General features: G+C 41.7%; 1 protein-coding gene across 13 annotated transcripts in view; it reads left to right on the top strand.

Annotated features, from left to right (window-relative positions):
* Positions 1 to 18,413, top strand: part of LOC116539304 (schwannomin-interacting protein 1) — a 785,902-nt gene that overhangs the window by 731,468 nt on the left and 36,021 nt on the right. Inside the window, exon 1 of one of the 13 annotated variants that reach the window (XM_032262198.1) lies at positions 9,490 to 10,018. The exons of the other annotated variants lie outside the window; for them this stretch is intronic. Within the exon in view, the coding sequence (XP_032118089.1) occupies positions 9,941 to 10,018 (78 nt within the window). The 5' untranslated portion in view covers positions 9,490 to 9,940. Of the gene's footprint in view, positions 1 to 9,489; positions 10,019 to 18,413 lie in introns of those variants that run through there. 13 annotated transcript variants of the gene reach the window in all.

The raw sequence follows: 18,413 nt of genomic DNA, 5'->3' as shown, positions 1-18,413 counted from the left end.
CTCTGGATGTAATCTGTAAACTTCCATCTCTCCAGTTCTATTCCAATTTTTTTTTTTTTTTTTGAGACTGAGTCACTCTGTCACCCAGGCTACTGTGCAGTGGCACAATCTTGGCTCACTGCAACCTCCATCTGTTGAGTTCAAGCGATTCTCCTACCTTAGCCTCCTGAGTAGCTGGGATTGCAGGCGCCCACCACTAAGCCCAGCTAATTTTTGCTTTTTTAGTAGAAACAGTGTTTCACCACATTGGCCAGGATGGTCTCGAACCCTTGACCTCAGGTGATCTGCCCACCTCAGCCTCCCAAAGTACTGGGATTACAAGTGTTAGCCAGTGTACCAGGCCTATCCCAATATTTCTATCACGCTTCTCTAATTTATTTTTATACTTATCGTTTATCACCATTTATTGTAATACATATTTTACTTAGTTATTTGTCTATTTTCTGACTCCCTCACTGTCTCACTTCATGAGGGCAGGGATTTTATCTTTGTTCTGTCTGCTTTCCCAGTGCTTAGAATAGGTTCTCCAGTAATACGATGGATATGTCTACTATTTGTAAAACTGACTAACAAAAAAGGCATGTAAACATTCTATGACACTGTGGTTTCTTCTATTATGACTTTCAGGCCTACTCCTTCCCCTCCTCCCACCATTAACCTGTACTGTTTTCATTGTGTGTGGGCTGGCTGTGTATCCCCTTGTTTCTTGTTAGTTTTCTCATCTGTGAAATGGAGACTTTCCCATTTGACATCCTGGCATGAGAATGGCCAGATCCCCTGCCAGAGGCTGCCTTTCTTCATAAACAAGTCAGTTATCGTAAATTAAGAGCCACCTTCTTCTGTGTCATTTCTTCTGAGCACATCAGGGGTTCTGTGAGGATTGTTCAGTGGCCCAGGGAAACCGTGTCTCATTTCATTACCCAGTTGTATCCTGCTGATATGTAGAAATACAATGAATTCTTATATATTGCTTTTCTAAATGGATGATTGTTTTGAAAAAGAGAGTTTCCCTGCTACCAAGAGCCCGAATACCCACTGTAAGCAAGGGTTTTTATGTGCTGTTCTTTGAACCACTTAAGCCAAGGAGGAATAAACAGAAGGAATTCTCATACAGAATTTTTCATGGTTGTTTTGTTTTGTTTTAAAGGTGCTCACATCATTGTCATCTTCATATACTTTTCTTCCTCACAGGATTTATGTTAGCAAAGGGGTTACTGAGGCATGTGTTGTCATTTTTGGTCATAGCCCTGTTAAAAGATAGAGCTATCGACCTCCATTTTCCAGTCTTGGGAGGAAGCCAGTCTCTTCAGGAAAGAAACTTGCCCACAGCTTCAGGCCTGGCAGCCTTCAAAAGGCCAAATTTTTCTAAATAGATTTTGATAGACAACTTAGAAATATTGTAAACTTGAAAGCACAAGTTTAGGTCGAAGGGTTCATTTTGCTTAAAAGCTCTTAAATATTTTTTCTCTTTTTCCTGCAGTGGGGTTTTGGGATAAGTGTGTATATACAAACAGTGATATGCTCTCATACCTTTTTTGCCATTGCTTAAATTACCTTATGACCACCCCAGACATAGATCACACCCTTACGTTCTTAGCTCCTGTGGGAATGGAGACTTGAAGAAGAAAAACTAAAATACTGTGTGAGTAAGTCTCATCCTTTTCTTCCCTTGGGAGCATAAAGAGTCCCTTCTTCAAACACTTACTAGGTCATGAGAAGATGGTCAGAAATCTTTAATGCTTCCCTGCAATCCTTAGGATAAATTTCAGACTACTTTGCATGGCATTCAAGGTCCAACATTCGTTTCTGAACCCTGGACAGAAACACTTCTCGCTGCAGACCCTTTACTCCTGCCTTCACACTGCCGCCAGTTCTCTGCTGCAGTGCCTCAGGCTGAGACATCTCCTACCACACACCACCTGCTCCCACCCACTGCGGCGAATGCAGCTTTCAAGGCTCAAATGCCACCTCCTTCAGGAAACTTTTCCCACTTATCTCTCAGTCCAGATTTCTCCTGCGCAGTACACTTTGTTTTTACTTCTATTAGTACCTATTTATGGCTATTTACATATAGGCCTGTTTCCTCCATTAGACAACAAGCTTCTTTTTTTTTTTTTTTTTTTTTTTTTGAGATGGAGTGTTGCTCCATTGCGCAGGCTAACATGCAGTGGTGTAATCTCAGCTCACTGTAATCTCTACCTCCTGAGTTCCAGCCATTCTCCTGCCTCAGCCTCCCAAGTAGCTGGGATTTCAGGTGCCCACCACCATGCCCAGCTAATTTTTTGTATTTTTAATAGAGATGGGTTTTTGCCACGTTGGCCAGGCTAGTCTCAAACTCCTGGCCTCAGATTATCCTCCCAGTTCAGCCTCCCAAAGTGCTGGGATTACAGGCGTGAGCCACCATGCTTGGCTGACAACAGGCTTCTTGAAGACAAGAGTCCTTCTTTTAATTTTCACAAGTCTCTGCCTTATACACAAAGTATGTGTTCAATAAATGTTTGTTGGGTTGAATTGCACTTTCTGCAATTGTTGCTGTTCTGAGTCCCTAGGATCAGGATTTCCCATTGAAGCCCCAGAAATAAGCTCAGGTCCATACACTGTAACAAGGAGTTGGTGAAGCTGACCTCAGAAGTCTACGTACCTGACTTCTCAGCCCCTTGGCTGGTTGCCAGCACTTTAAACATTCTATGTGCCAGAATGGGGGGTGCGGTGCAAGGCACAAAATAAATGAATGAATGGGATGCACAGACATTCTGGCCTTCCCAGAAACAATGCATTAAGAAAATACTTCCATGCCTACTTCTTCATCCAGAGAATTTTCTCAAGATGAACCTCATGGTCTATTCCCAAATGCTTTGCAAGTACTCATCTCAAAGCTGCCTTTCTTACTATGATGAGTTTTGCAAAGTTTAAATACATCCATCTGCCTTATAAAGGGATAATTTTACTGCTTCATGGAACAGCAAAGTTTTCTGTGGCCAAATGTTTCAGCCCAATTGAGGAATCATACCCAGAAAATAAAATAAAACACACCCTATGTTGCTCTTAAATGATAAAACTAGGGAGTATATCAGTTTAACTGGCACATCAAGATATTCTTAAAATTCTTGCTGGAGAAAGTAGTAAATAGCCTTTTATGCCCAGATTCTAGTGGGTCATTTAATGGTTAACAAAGGAAAACAAATATATTCTATCCCTATCGACACCAGGATAGGTGAGGACTAGCCTCTCAATCCCTTCTTCCTGTGATTGAGAAAACAGGGTATCAAGCTTGAGTTCAAGATTCCACCCAATTTAAGCCTGGTTTCATCCACAGCAGAGAAAAAGATATTAGAATGGAAAAGAGATTTTCAAAGCATTTTAGTGCTGGATTTGATAGAGGCTTTTAAATGCAATTTCAATGACACAATTTTCTGTTTTAGTCTATAGATTTTTTTGATGGGGAAATTTTTTTCTATAGTTAATAGTGCTGAAGAATACTTGGTCATCATTGTTTTGCCTGTTTAAAGTATAATTATGTTCTGCCTTGTAGAGCAATAGTTCTGTTTTTCAAAGAGGTAGTAACCTTTGAAATTAAGAAAATAATTTTGGATATAAAGTCATATGCATTTTTTTAGCTCAGATATCTGAAAATCTAATTTATATGCTTTACCACAAAAGGAGCACAATGATGAGAGCCTCACATGGGGAAAAAAAAAAATCAGCAAGGCTTTATTATGGGCCTGATCTGAAATAGAAATTCAGTACAAACACATCGTTTCTATTTAAAGTAGCACTTGGGGCCTCAAACTTCATGATTCAGGCTTAGAGTGATTTTAAGAAGTAACTATGTAAAACATATTTTAAGCCAAAGGTCTAGTATTTATTCTTGGAAAGGAAGGTGGTGATGGGGGATGGGAGGGAAATGGAGCATCTCTATGGAAAATATCACACTGCATTGATGCTTGTTTGAAAGTAGAGATCCCCCATTCATGCACGTACATACACACAAATATATAAAATCTTGGGTAACTAATCACAATTTCACATGCAGAAGCTCAACATTAATAGAACCATATCCCATTGAAGTCATATCCCATTATTTATTTATATTATCTATACCAAGGAAAAGTTTGAAATCTTGATATACTTAGTATTCCCCTGTGCACTATATAGAAGAATCAGAAACTACCAAACTTCCTGAAATAGAAAGTTATTTGACAAAACTGCTTGAATTCAAAAGAAAACAATCATCGGAGAGGCCTAAGTGACAATCAACGTAGGAAAGCCATTAATGGGGAAAGAACACACAGAGAAACATAATGAGGACATTAAAATTGGTTCCACTTGGAAGCTGTACGACGGTCACCAGAGTGGCTATAGTTGAGTTTCTCGCGCTCAGTTTTAGTTGGGCAGAAAGATTTACAACTATGGCCCACAGTCTTTTAGAAGTAAGAAAATGTGTGACAATCTGTCTACTCCCAACACTGCCACCTCCCCACCCCACATTCCTAATACCATTATTTTAGTTTTTAAAAAAGTCTATACAGCAAAGTCCTTTAAATAGCCTGCACATTTTCATGCCTTTTCTAGCTATCAGAATACCTTAAGTTAGGTGCAAATCAAATTTAGGTGAACTTTGCACAGAAGAAAAAAATTATTTGAAAAGAGATTATAAATCTAGTATATGGAATATGGATGTTAAGACCAAGGAGAAGGCAATGGGAGATGAAGGGTTAATCAGGATGAAATCAGGTTTCCATGTATGAATAGGAAAATCTTTTGACAGTGTATAAGTGAACTCTCAGTAATGTGGTCAGTGTTCTCAGAGTCAATAATTTCCACCAGTGGCTGATAATAATCATTTAAAAGCATTAACTCACGTGAGCAGTGTGCCTTGCAATTCAGATCATGGCTTAACAGGAAACTGAAGCTCTTCGTGCTAGTCCTTGAAAATCAGAGCAGGGAGTGGGAAGAGGCCCTTTCAACCTCAGTGATTCTAAGTGACTGTGAGTAGGTGTTCTAAGGGAGAGCACTACTATCTGGACCCATCTTATGCATGGGCAGTTTATTCTAGAAAGGGGAGCAGCAGAGGAGACAATCCCCATAGAAGGAGAAGAGTGACTGACTGTCTCCCCGTTTGCACAGCTACTGCCAAACCATCAGGCATTACATTCAGCGCAAGTCTCTGCCAAGGTGGTGTTTGGTTTTGTGTTTTCCATTCCTGTATTCATTTGGACCACATGGAAGTGAAATTAATTATAATGTTGATCCCAAGCATGTAGTCAAGGTCTTGCCACCCTGCCTAGAAATGTGATTTAAAATAGAGGGATAATGGCTTATAATGATTTTTTTTTCCAAGTTCTAGAGCAGCCATTCTGCAATTTAAGGTGTATTCAGAAATTCTAGGGATCTCTTTTTTTTTCAAATGCAATTTTTGATTCAGTAGTTCTGGAGTGGAACCGGAGAGTTTGTATTTCAAGAAAGCTCCCAGTGCTATCGATGCTCTGGTTGGAGAATACGCTTTGAGTAGCAAAACTCTACAAAGTTTCACAGATCAGTGATACCACACATAAAAGGAAACTCTATTTTAATCTGGTACAAGCCATCCTGAAAAGGGTGGCACAACTCCATCTGGAAAGGGTTTGGGCCATGAGCCTATCTACGCGTGCTGAGCTTCTTTAGGGAGGATATGTCATGATGTCACCACCACTGAGAACTGCCCTCAACCTCTTGCATCCATGTTTCAGGAGCAGATGTTCTATCACTTGTCTCTGTATAGTACTTATTAGAGAATCACTTATGACAAAAAAGGAGTTAGCAGGTAGAGGAGTGGAAAGGTCATTTAGTCAGTTAAAATCAAAGTAAAAAGATATTAGTAATTAGGCTTATTGTTTTAACGTATTTTACTGAGTCTTGCAAGCTCCAGATTTTTTATAATTTCATCCATGTTAGCTATTGATTATGGGTTGCTAAGTGGACTAGGATACTAACCCAAATAAGAATGCAATTCATGTAGCAGCTGAACCCCAAGTGGAGTGGACTGAGGTCTGGAAGTCAGTACAGTCATGGAGCCAGGGACAGAATACTGCTTTGCTGCTGCTGTGAAAGAGCCGTTTTTACGGTCCTTAGAGCTTTTCAAACTCTGTTCTGCAGTGAGGAGTGGGGACTGCAGGGTCCTGGGGCTTTTTTTCCACAGAGCTGTCCTGAGAGGCTGTGCTGGGGCTGGGATAATAGGAGATAGAGCATCCAGGTGGGGCGTCGTAGCCCTCCTCGTTCAATCAAAGCAGACCTTTTTTTCCTTTTGAACATATGTGGGCTCCACAGAAGATTTCAGTTGAAAAGCCCTGTTAATGTTTCCTATTGTGGATGCATTTAGAGGAAACATTTTAAGCAGTGCGTTCATTTTTCCTCTGTTCACGTACTTAGTCAGCAGCTCTTCATTGTGCACTTACCGTGTGCAAGGCAGTGTTCTAGATGCTATGGGGTACACAAGATGAATAAACACAAATCCCTGTTCCCTTAGAAAAGAGCCTGAAACCACAATCACCATTGGAAAGAAGCAACCATGGTGCTAAAAACACCATGGTAAACTGGAAGGGAAAATTCATCTTGTAGCGTGCTAGGTCCTGACATCAGTGAAGTAGCTTCCGTTTCATTTCTTGATGCCTCATCAGGAAGAGATATGCAACAATACATGCTGGGTGTTCCAGATGTATGATTTGGAAAATATTGATTCAGCTCGTGATATTGTTATACAGAGAGCTGTTAGTCCATTCTTACACTGCTATAAAGAAATACCTGGTTGGGCATGATGGCTCATGCCTGTAATCCCAGCATTTTGGGAGACTGAGGCAGGTGGACCACCCAAGGTCAGGAGTTTGAGACCAGCCTGGCCAACATGGTGAAGCCCCATTTCTACTAACAATACAAAAATTAGCCAGGTGTAGTGGCAGGTGCCTGTCATCCCAGCTACTCGAGAAGCTGAGGCAGGAGAATCACTTGAACCTGGGAGGGAGAGGTTGTAGTGAGCGGATATTGTGTCACTGCACTCCAAGGTGGGTGACAGAGCAAGACTCCAACTCAAAAAAAAGAAATACCTGAGACTGGGTAATTTTTTTCTTTTTTATTTCTTTTTGTATAACTCGAGAGACTGGGTAATTGATAAATAAAAGAGTCTAATTGGCTCATGGTTCTGCTAGCAGTACAGGGAGCATGCTGGGGGGGCCTCAGGAAACTTACAATCGTGGCAAAAGGGAAAGCAGGCACATCTCCACATGGCCAGAGCAGAAAGAAGGGAAAGCGGGGGAGGTGCTGCACACTTTTAAACAACCAGATCTCTTGAGAGCTCTATCACCAGAGCAGCACTAGGCGGATGGTGCTAAACCTTTAGAAACCACCCCCATGAGCCAGTCACCTCCCACCAGGCTCCACCTCCATCACTGGTAATTACAACTGAACATGAGATTTTGGTGGGGGACACAGATCCAAACCACATATCAGGAGCTCTGCTAGATTTGTCTGTGTTGAACTCTAATAGCTACATTTGGATGGGCATGATGCTTTGCACCTGTAATCTCAATACTTCGGGAGGCTGAGATGGGAGGATCCCCTGGGCCCAGGACTCAAGACTAACCTGGGCAACATAGCGAGATCTTGTCTCTATGAAAATTTTTTAAAAATTATCCAGGCATAGTGGTGCAAACCTATAGTCCCAGCTACTCAGAAAGCTGAGGTGGGAGGATCACTTGAGCCTGGGAGGTCAAGGTGGCAGTGAGCCATGATCATGCCACTGTACTCTAGCCTGGGCAACAGAGCAAGACCCTGTCTCAATAAATGAATCAATAAAAGCTAGGCTTGATTATTTTACTGGGCACAATTATTTCTTACAGAGGCAGCCAGTGTGGCTTGGTCTGACACACCCATTTACAGTGTGGGCCACAGAGGCAGAGAGCCCACGTTCACCTTCCTTAACCTCACTGAACTCTTTCATTTTGCTATAAAATGCAACTGATAGTAATACCTACTCCAGAAGATTATTGAGAGGATTAAAGACATATGTAGGAGGCACATAGAAAGTGTCTACCATAGCAACCCCTCCTTCAATAAAGGGTAGCTATTGTTATGTTAATATATGCCATTTAAGAAGATGCATGCTTCCTTCATTTTTATTAACCGCCTTTGGCAGGATTTAACACAAACAGAGTTCTTCAAACTAGAACATACTTTAACCCCAAAGCCTTAGCCTTGGTGAATTCTCCTGTGTTTTGGGCACCTGCACTGCACACTGCGGGCAGCCGTCTGTGGCCAGCATTGCCACAGCCCCGGGAAGCATGCTGGGCTGCCTGCATGCAGACAGTGGAACCCCCATTTGGAGTGAGGGTCCTGGGGTTTGAAGGAGAGTAAGACAAGGGCAATCTCCTCCAGGGAAAAGCCCGGCCCAAATGCAAATGTGGTTCATGAGAGACAACTTGGTGTTGTAAATTGCATCTGACAAACATGCAATTTATTGTTTTGGGAACTGAGGTGGGGCAATGAAAATGGAGTAAAGGGAGGATTTCACTTTGGCTCAGGCTATAGAGGAAAGTATTTGCTTTATAGAAGTAGGGCTATTATAAACTATCTTGAGACACCTTTATGCCACAAGTCTTCTACAAATTGAATTTTTAAAAAATTATGGAGAGAAATAAGTAGACACTGAAGGTGAGCATGTCAGCAGAGGTTCAGATGCCAGAAGGTTATCCTGAATGGCCTTTTGGCTTTTAGAACTGTTCTTAACAGTGTTGTGGTTGCACAAGAATCTATACTGGAAAATTTATTGACTAATATACTTGCTGCTTTCTGTCTAAGCATGTCAGTGTAAGATGGTGTTGCTAAATGAAGGCTTGCCCTTTGAATTCTTTTCTGGCCTATTTCTCCTCCAAACAGTAACTTTATGTTTTGGAAATAAATAGTGTGCATAATTTTTAGTTTATGACCGTATCAAGCTGATCCTGATGAGTGTGTGTTTGTGTGTGCACTTCTGCTTCCCTGCCTCTTGTACCAAAACATCCTCCAGCTGTGGGCCTTTTCCCTCTCTTTAGTAAAGCCTGTAAACAAAACCAGAAGCCATGGGAAAAGAGTAAAGAGAACAGCAGAAAAGAGCATTTGCTTTTGTGAAAAAGCCCGCCACTGGTTGAATTTTAAAGAAAAGTTGATGGATCTTTTTCTGTTGTTTTATGTTAATAGAACAAAGCCCTGCGCCTAGGGCAGAAGGGTCCTTCTCTGTGTTGGAAGTGAATTTCAGTCTCGTCCTGGAGCTCCTACCAGATGAGACGTTTACATTTGATTTTAAGAAATGATCAGTTTAGGGGGGAGAAAAGCAAACATCTGTCTTACAGGTCAGCTTTTAAATTATACAGTTTTCATTTTGTCATGGGATACCCAGCTTTTAACTCAGTAGTGAAGTCGCCTGGGCTGGACGTTTTCACGTCTATTTTTATCCCACACAATCTACCCTTGGTTCAGATTGCTAGTTTCCTCACAGAGCTCCAGTCCACACTCGGCCCTGAACGGGGGCGGTGGGGGGAGCGGGGGAGTTGAATCAGCTGGCTGAAGCTGAGTGCCTCTTTTCCTTTCTTGGGAACAGGAAAGGTGCTGTGGAGAGGAATCGGGGCGGGATCATTCAGGGGAAGGTGACAGCAGATGGTGAGGGCCGGAGTCAGAAAGCCAAGTGTCAGGGGCAGAGTGAGGCTCAGAGAACAGCAGCTGCCTGATGCCAGAGCAAGGAAAGGCCAGGGAGGCTGGGCGGGGCGGTGTCTGTGGGACAGAGGGGGGCAAGAACACCCACAGCCGGGCACAGCCTCTTAGCCAGCTCTCCATGTCAGCATGAGCAGTAAGCAGGGAACTGGGCAATTGGCACATCAGCCTATCAGAATTCATGGGAGGTTATTTCTTAAGTGAAATTCTAAAGAGTTAAAGGATGAATTTGGAGAGTGATGGAATGGATGACATCATCAGTCAAGAATCCTCATTGGATATGGAGGGGAATTATAAAAAGGTAAGCGGGGAGAGCTCTTTTGTTTATAAACAATTGGACCATTTTTCTAACTGGAAGAAAGATCACCCTTGAGGAGTGGCCAAATTCCACACTCAGTGACTATTGCCATAATATAGTCAGGAAAAACTAAATGCACAGAATCAGATGCATTAAGCTAGGACAGTTCTTTCTGCTTTTCCCAGCTTATATTCATTAATAATGTTACAGCAATAACTAAAACACACATGTTGTTATTCTGAAGTTGAAAAAATTCTATTACGCATTTAATTGCTAGGCAGGCTTTTTATATGAAGGAATTTTAAAAAAATTATTGACATATGTTGACAGTTCACTAACAAAAAATAATTACTAGAATGTTTAACCTATTTTTTCCAATTTTTTCTTTGTCATTTTTGACAATGAAAAATATAAAGTTTTAGTTACCATGTTTGGAGTTTTTAAAAGTTGATACAGCATCTGTTCATCTTTTGCCTGCCTTTTTTTGAAAGTCAGTAAATATATTTTGAGAATGTTTTATTTGGTAATGTTCTGGTAATAACAGGCCCAAGTAAAAATAGCTTTAGTTATACGGGTGAGGTCATGAAATTAAACTACAAGTATATGCTTATCTGTCCACAGAAGCCTAAAACACACGCCATGTCCTTCCCTCTTCATTATTTGCCGTAAGTCAAGTGTAGTTCACAACACGGCATAATATGAAAAATAAAAGCCCTTCTATCATGAGCCTGGAAATGAGCCCTTCCATCATGAGATTCTTTACCTCAGAGGCAAATATCAGTTATAGCCTGCTAGAACAGTAAAACCTGTTACTTAATTTTTAATTTGATCAAATACATCACTACGTTTTTTCCCTGGAGAGAGATATAGAAAGAAGCTCCTGTCATGATAGATCCTTATGCATAGTAATGTAAAATATGATAGGTTATATCTTATATACATATATATGTGTGTATGAGTGTGGGGGTTGTTTTAAGTATATACTGTACTTCTTAGCGCAGTCCACAACAGCTTATGTTCTTTTTCTACAAGCTGAAACTTAAATGTGTAAAAGAGGTTTCAATGACCTGCCATGTTGCCCTCTGTATTTTTTAACCCTTGTGATCCCCAAGACAAGAATGAGCACCCAAGGTGATAGTTCGCTGAGTCCTATAACCCTAACACTTCTCAGCTATCTGCTTCTGCCAGAAGCAGTGTGCAAAAGATGCTTGGGACACTCTGCCATAAGAGTCAGATTGCTTATTCAACTCTGCAGAGCAAATGTAGCCATCTCATACTTCTGCTTTTCAGTGTCAAAGAACTGGTCATGGTTTCCTTTGTCAAACCATTTCTCAGATGGAAAAGTACAGGTCAGTTTGCACTTAGGAAAAATGAAAGACATACCATTATTAATGTATTAACAATGAAGTCATGATCACTGTAGTTTTTTCCTACTTAAAAACAGAGAGAGAACCCAGATGCCTGGAATAAGTAAGCAATGATAGGCCAGCAACCTGAGACAGAGCTGACTAAAGCTACAGACATGTAAGGCTCAAGGAGCTTTAAAACATCGACAACAACAAAACAGAATTGCACTGTGTAACCCATTATCTAACCAAGGCGGTAGAATGCTGCATATGATTTCAGTATCTGATAGGTTAGTACAAAAAACTGTGAGATGAAACTTCTAGATGTGTGGCGTGCTCAGAGATCAGTTCATTGTGTTCTGGACCTTAAAGATGAGAGTCATTCTCTTGTCATTCCAGCCTTTTAAATACCTTTCTCAGGCAAAGTGCTTTCAATTTTTATGTGTATCATGCTTATTATGAAGACTTCATTATAATTTTCCTTCTTTTTTAAACCCACTCTTTGTAATTTTACTATGAGCTTCTGGTGAAACAAGATAACATATGCTTTTTTAAAAAATATGAGGAATAAGGAAATAGTTACCTAGTATAAAAATGACTTTCCCTAATTAGAATCTTCCTTTTCTAATTTTTTCTCTATTTTTGCTGTTTGTCCGCTAAGTAGAAAATTAAATTAGATGTCATAAATTGGGGCTCTGCAGGCTTTTTTTACTTTGCATTCATCAGTAAGATGATTTTGAGTCCATGCCTGTAATATACATACATTTTATTCAGAAATAGCACCCACCATATTTATATTGATACACAATATACATTTGTTTACACAGTATACATGTTTTATATACAATAAAACATATGCTCAAATAGATATTTTAAAGAATAAAATGTTTAAAATATAAATATAAGTAAAAGTTGTAACTTTTTAAATCTCCTGTGATACTTGCACCCCATCTTGAGGTCAATTGTCAAAAACAATAAAAAAAATTGGTATACCTCTGCTTAGGTACCATAGAATTCCCTGAACCAATTGCACTAATAAATACCACATGTGTATAGGGATTATTTTCAGGGTTGTTTTAAAGCCAGACAAACAGCCTTCGGGGGAAAGGTCACTTTCTGATGACTAAAATTAGATTCCACCGAGGCAAAGGAAGAAAAAGATTATGCATCTGTTCCTTTTCCGTGGGGAAGGTTCTGATGGTAAGAAAGATGTTTCATTAAGGGCCTCTGGTTTATTCAATAGTAACAGTAAAACTGCACTCAACAGAAAACAAATCTTAGTTTTTAAGAAGAAAAGTGCAGACCTTAGCAGAATCCGAGGTGTATACTTCAGCCCATTATTTCCCTGCCCTGCTTTGAGCAACTTCTGATCCCCTGATAAAGAACCACAGAGCTGGTTGTCTTCAGGGCCAACATGATCCACAGCATCTGAGTCAGTGTCCTGATTCATTTCACCATCACTTACCAAGAGCCCGCTCATGTTCCTGGCACTATGCATGGTGCTAGGATCCCCAAAGGGGGACTGAGCTTTCCCTCCAGGAGCTTACAGTCCCAATGGGGGAGGTACATAAAGGAACAAAAACTAAACGGAACTGATGCTGCCTGGAGTATCCAGGTGGCCGGTGTGGGCTTCTAAAGTGTGCAGCCATTTAGAGCTTCCCCTGCCCCAGGAACGTGTACCTTAAGCACGGAGTTGTTCATGTGTACATTCTTGGGGCAGGGAAAGATCTAAATGACACTAATGGAGAGAAAGAAAAGGAAATCGGGAAAATTTAATATAGAATATGGCAGAAAGCTGGCTCCAACTTTGTCCCAGAGCAGAGAAAACGCAGGGAAGCTGGCTTTGCCTTCTCTTCCTAGGCTGCTGTGCACAGAATCATGGAACTGACAGCAGGGCGGTGAGTGGGCCCAGGGCTAGGCCAGCCGCTGGGCTCGCTTTGTTCCTCAGGGGTGCCGTCTCTAGTGTTGTGCATCCAATTATGGTGAAAGATTAGGGAGGACCCTGTGAAAAAATTAAAAGCCTAGAAGGAACAATATTTAAAGTGAAGCCACAGCTGCGCCTCATGTTTTTTTTAAAAGGTGAATGGAAATGACTGCTTGAGATAAACTGCAATAAACAGGAACACAGAATGCCAGCTGCCATTCCAGACAAGCGCTCTGCCCTCCCCACACAATTACTGAGGAAAAGCAGCCGTCGACCTCCATTAACCCTCACATCTTCCTGCCTGTGAGGGCTGAATACCCTTGAAGAACCATGTTAAGTTACCGAAGCCTGGGACCTAGCCACACCTCAGCCACCTGAGGAAAATCTCTTCCACTTTCTGTACCAGGGTCTCCTTTTCTTAAAAGGAAGGAGTTAGCCTGGCCGGTCTTAGATGTTATAAATATAAAGCTTCCTGGCTCCTGGTTCAGGTTTCTTGTCATATCACCCCACTGGCACAGCTCGGTTAGCCAGCGTGGTCACGGAATGGGTTGTTTCAGGTAACTAGAATTTCCAGTTAAAAGCAAGTGTGTTAAATGTATTCTGGTTCACACACACACATGCACACAAACATGCACACGCATATGCACACCCACGCCCCTTTCCATGTCATGGTCATCTTCTGCAGCACTCCCTACTTTGTTTCTTTTCCTCCTCCTTCTTTTTCTTTTTATTTTTATTTTGAGACGGAGTCTCCTGGAGTGCAGTGGTGCAATCTTGGCTCACTGCAACCTCCACCTCCTGTTTTAAGGATTCTCGTGCCTTAGCCTTCCGAGTAGCTGGGACTACAGGCACATGCCACACCCAGCTAATTTTTGTATTTTTAGTAGAGATGGGGTTTCACCATGTTGGCCAGACTGGTCTCCATCTTCCGACCTTGTGATCCACCCACCTCAGCTATCTCTTTCCCTCCTTCTCACTAGTTTTCTTAGGCTTCTAGCTCTTCTCATTTCATTATGTGTATGGCTTTTTAAAAAACTGACATATAATTCACATACATAAAAGCCACCATTTTAAAGTATACACTCTGATGGTTTTTAGTATATTCATAAGGTTATGCACACCATCATCTAATTCCAAAATTTTTCGTCACCCCAAAAAGAAACCCTGTACCCATCAGGAGTCGCTCCCAAAGCCTTCCTTCTCTTAGCCTCTGACAACCACTAATTTACTTTATATATTTATAAATGGACCTGTTTCAGACATTTCTGGCTCTTTTTTTCTCCCTTTCTCCATTTTTCTCACTACCTTACCCACCTCTTCCCTTTAACATTAATAACAGCTACCACTTTTTTTTTTTTTTGAGATGGAGTTCCACTCTTGTCACCCAGGCTGGAGTGCAATGGCGAGATCTCAGCTCACCGCAACCTCCACCTCCCAGGCTCAAACAATTCTCCTGCCTCAGCCTCCCGAGCAGCTGGGATTACAGACGTGCACCACCACGCCCAGCTAATTTTTGTATTTTTTATTACAGACAGGGTTTCTCTATGTTGGTCAGGCTGGTCTCAAACTCCTGACCTCAGGTGATCCACCCACCTTGGCCTTCCAAAGTGCTGGGATTACAGGCATAATCCCAGGTGAGCCACCACACCCGGCCGACAACAGTTACCACTTAATAAATTTTTTGACTGTGCCAGGCACTGTGCCAAGCACTTTCTATATAGTGTTTCATTTAATTATTAAAACAACCTAAAAATACATGTTATTCCTTTTTTTCCAAAGACACTGGGACTCAAAGAGTCTCAGTAACTCATAGCAGTGTCAGAGTCAACAAGTTAACCAGGGTCTTCTTGACTCCAAATACTCCTCCCCAACTTCTTTCTGGCCATGAGTCTGTGTCTACCTTCCCCAGATCCTCAGTCCATTCTGACACGGGAGGTTGAGGACACCAGCTCCCTGGCTGCTGATTAAGGCTTGGCTGTTTCATAACCCTGCAGTAGGTGTTTGGGACTGTTGGGTTCCTGACAGTGATACTGAATGACTGTGATGGGTTTCCAGGCTCCTAAAATGGCACCTGTTAAAAATAGAGCTGCCAGATAACATTGTCTTGTGCTAAAAAGTAGTCTCTGGTAGACAACCATTTGAGAAAGAGAAGGAGCTCAGGTACATTCCTGGCAGTTGTGTTTTGGATATGCTGCTCACAGGGGAGGATAGTCATTTAGTTTTCCACCATATCCCTTAAGGAGTTAATGTTGAAACACCTCCTCTACAGTAGTCATCTTTGTGGATTGCACCTTGAACTCCTTCACTTTCAGCAAGGTTCCCATTTGAAGTAGCAACTGAACTTTAACCCTAGGTATTTGTTAAATACCTTTGCTTACCTTCACATTCAGAATATTCAAGCATTAAGGACTCTGCGATGTCTCTTCCCTGTAGCATGAGAAGGAATGCAGTTGACACTAGGCAAAACCGTCCTCACAGTTATACTAATTGTACATAAATATCTGCATTCTCTTGACTGGCATCCCAGTTCTTTTGATGTCAGCCAATACTCAAGTAAAATAAGTGTCAGAAGATGTGGGGCCCCAGAGTCCTTCTCCTCGGGTGCCCATCCTGGGCTTTAGATATTCGAGGCTAGCTCTCTCATGGGTGCAGGTCCTGAGCAATTTACACCCAAAGGCCTCAACATTGCCCAGCAGCCCAGGCTGACACTTATTTAGGGAAACATGTTTAGGCAGGTTGATATGAGGATGCAAAGATAAGTAATTTCAACAGCATTTCGGGAAACCTGTATTTGGCAGCTCATCTTGACTTTTCTGGATGTTTAGTGTAAGTGACTGAAATGGAAAATGTCAGGAATATAAAATGAAAAGAAAGTGTCCTAACTTACTATCCATTCAGTGATGCAATTGAAAGATATTTTTTTTAACTTATATTTCCACTACCAATTAAAAAGCACTTCCCAGGGGATAAAATAAGATTCAAGAATTTAAAATAACCTGGCTGGTGCAAGAATTTATGCACTAGACATTCAACAGCGTACAATTTATTTTCTTATGGAATGCTGTTTTTATATTTTGGTCTAGTGAAAAATTCATGGTTTGTCTCAGTGAGAAAATAATTAGAAAGTACTGTCAGTATGTTTGGGTTTTCTTTTGGCCTTTTCGTTTCAAAGAAAATTAATACAATTAATAAGTTCTATACTTCTGGTTCTATACTTCTGGTTCCTAATGTGTAAGAGCTTCAGACTCCTCACACTGTAATGCTGCCTATAAATGTTAGAATAAAGCTGTCTTACAAGCTGGGGAAAGACATGAGTGACTACCACTTTCCTAAAGGAAGAGTACTTTTCTACAGAGAGCTTCAGAATCCCAGTTACATTCCCTGGCGGATGCTGCTAATGGTGATGATGCCAGATATCACTAGGCAATAGATTGCACTGAAGCAAGGGGATCATTAATTGCTTCAAAACAAGCATCCTGGTAAGGCCTTGGCAGAGGCCAGGCTGCTACAAATGAAATCCACCTGGCTCCAGAGTCTGGCCATGCCACATGGAACAGATGTGTGCTCAGTTACAGAAGAACCAACTCTGTGTTTCATCTAGCTACTTGATCTGCTCAGTTGTTTAAAGCTGTGGTTCTCAACGTGCCTATGCCAGCAGCATCAGCAGCATCTGGGAACTTGTTAGAAATGCACATTCTCAGCACCACCTCAGACTTTCTTGAAACAGAAAAATAGACTGTGTGTTTACAAGCCCTCCAGGTAATCCTCTTGCACAATCAATCACGTTTGAGAGCTATTGGCTTAAAGAAATATGTGACACAGAGGGGTGTGTGTGTGTGTGTGTGTGTGTGTGTGTGTGTGTGTGTCTGCACATGCACACATGCATCTTCCTCCCTGTGCATGTCTCCACTTGGGAGACCAGTGTCCCAGCAACCCCTGGCATCCTGAGTTTCTTTCTGGGCCATGGGGGACCAGTGTAGTCATCAGCTTCTGGGATGATGCAGCCCATAATCCTTAGGAAGGTTTTCGTCAGTGGCATATTGTTTTCCTTTTTACCATTGGTGGCAATTATTTACTTCATTGCTTTAACAAGCATTTCCTGAGGCCTGTAGGTAACACCAGTGTAGAAGACAGAGAAAGAGCATCAAGGCCTGCGAGGCTTCTTACGCTTAGAGAAGATCTCCTGCAAAACCTCTAACCTCTTGCAACTCCTGGGGCTTACTAGAAATGCAGAGACTCAGGCCCTGCCTCTGATTTAGAAACGTGCATCTTAGCAAGATCCTCAGGTGACTCATAAGTACCCTGAAGCCTGAGAAGTATTCCACCAGGTAATGTGAAAAAGAAGATGCTGAATGTGGTATCTGTAGAGGTTAGTAATGAATTAGTACTGAGACAGAGAACATCATAAAGCAAGTCCATCCAATAATTTTTAAAAGTCTATTTCAGTTCCATGGCAAAAAGTGAAAAGTGAGAAACAAATGAATCTGGGAGAAGGGGAAGCTCAATCCAGGGAAGGGCAGAAAGACAGGAAATTGGGGGAAACACTTTTTTTTTTTCCCACTCCTCCTTCCCACAACTGAATCTTGTCCAGGCCTACAACTGTTCCTGCTCCAAATCTTACATCTGCTTTTATTGCCACCTCTGAGCCTCTCATCTGCCTGGTCCCCTGATTCTCTAGGCCAGGTTTCCTTAAATCTGTTCGTTCTCAGGGGAGCTTGAGGAGTCCCTTCCTCTTGGTCTGACAGGCCCTTTCCGGCTGCGTGGGTTTCATCATCTGTGCAGGACTCAGGAGGAAGCAGCTGTTTGTTGTATCCTAAGCACCAGATGGCTTTAGGTTCAGGTTTAAGATGTTATTTCCTGAAGTGTGTTCCTGATAACCCTAGAGGGTCCCCCAGGTTTCCCCACAAAAAGTACAGTTTGTCAATTAAATACATTTTGAAAATGCAGAAAACACCCAATCTTCCACTTGTAAATTTACGTGCAGATTAGCATACTGAAAGCCAGGTGACCCCTGCCTCTGAGACGCCATAATGCTGCTAGTAAAGTGGGCTGGGCCAGAGACAGGAAGGCAGAACCTAAGGAGGGGATGCAGGAATGACCTTGGTGTATTAAGGATGAGGCCATGCCA

The sequence above is a fragment of the Sapajus apella genome, unplaced genomic scaffold, assembly GCF_009761245.1.
Source record: "Sapajus apella isolate SASKATOON/1434 unplaced genomic scaffold, GSC_monkey_1.0 scaffold4, whole genome shotgun sequence".
In the NCBI taxonomy this organism is placed as follows: Eukaryota; Metazoa; Chordata; class Mammalia; order Primates; family Cebidae; genus Sapajus; species Sapajus apella.
The sequence above is the reverse complement of the archived record's forward strand: the minus strand, read 5'-3'. Positions and strand labels throughout refer to the sequence as shown.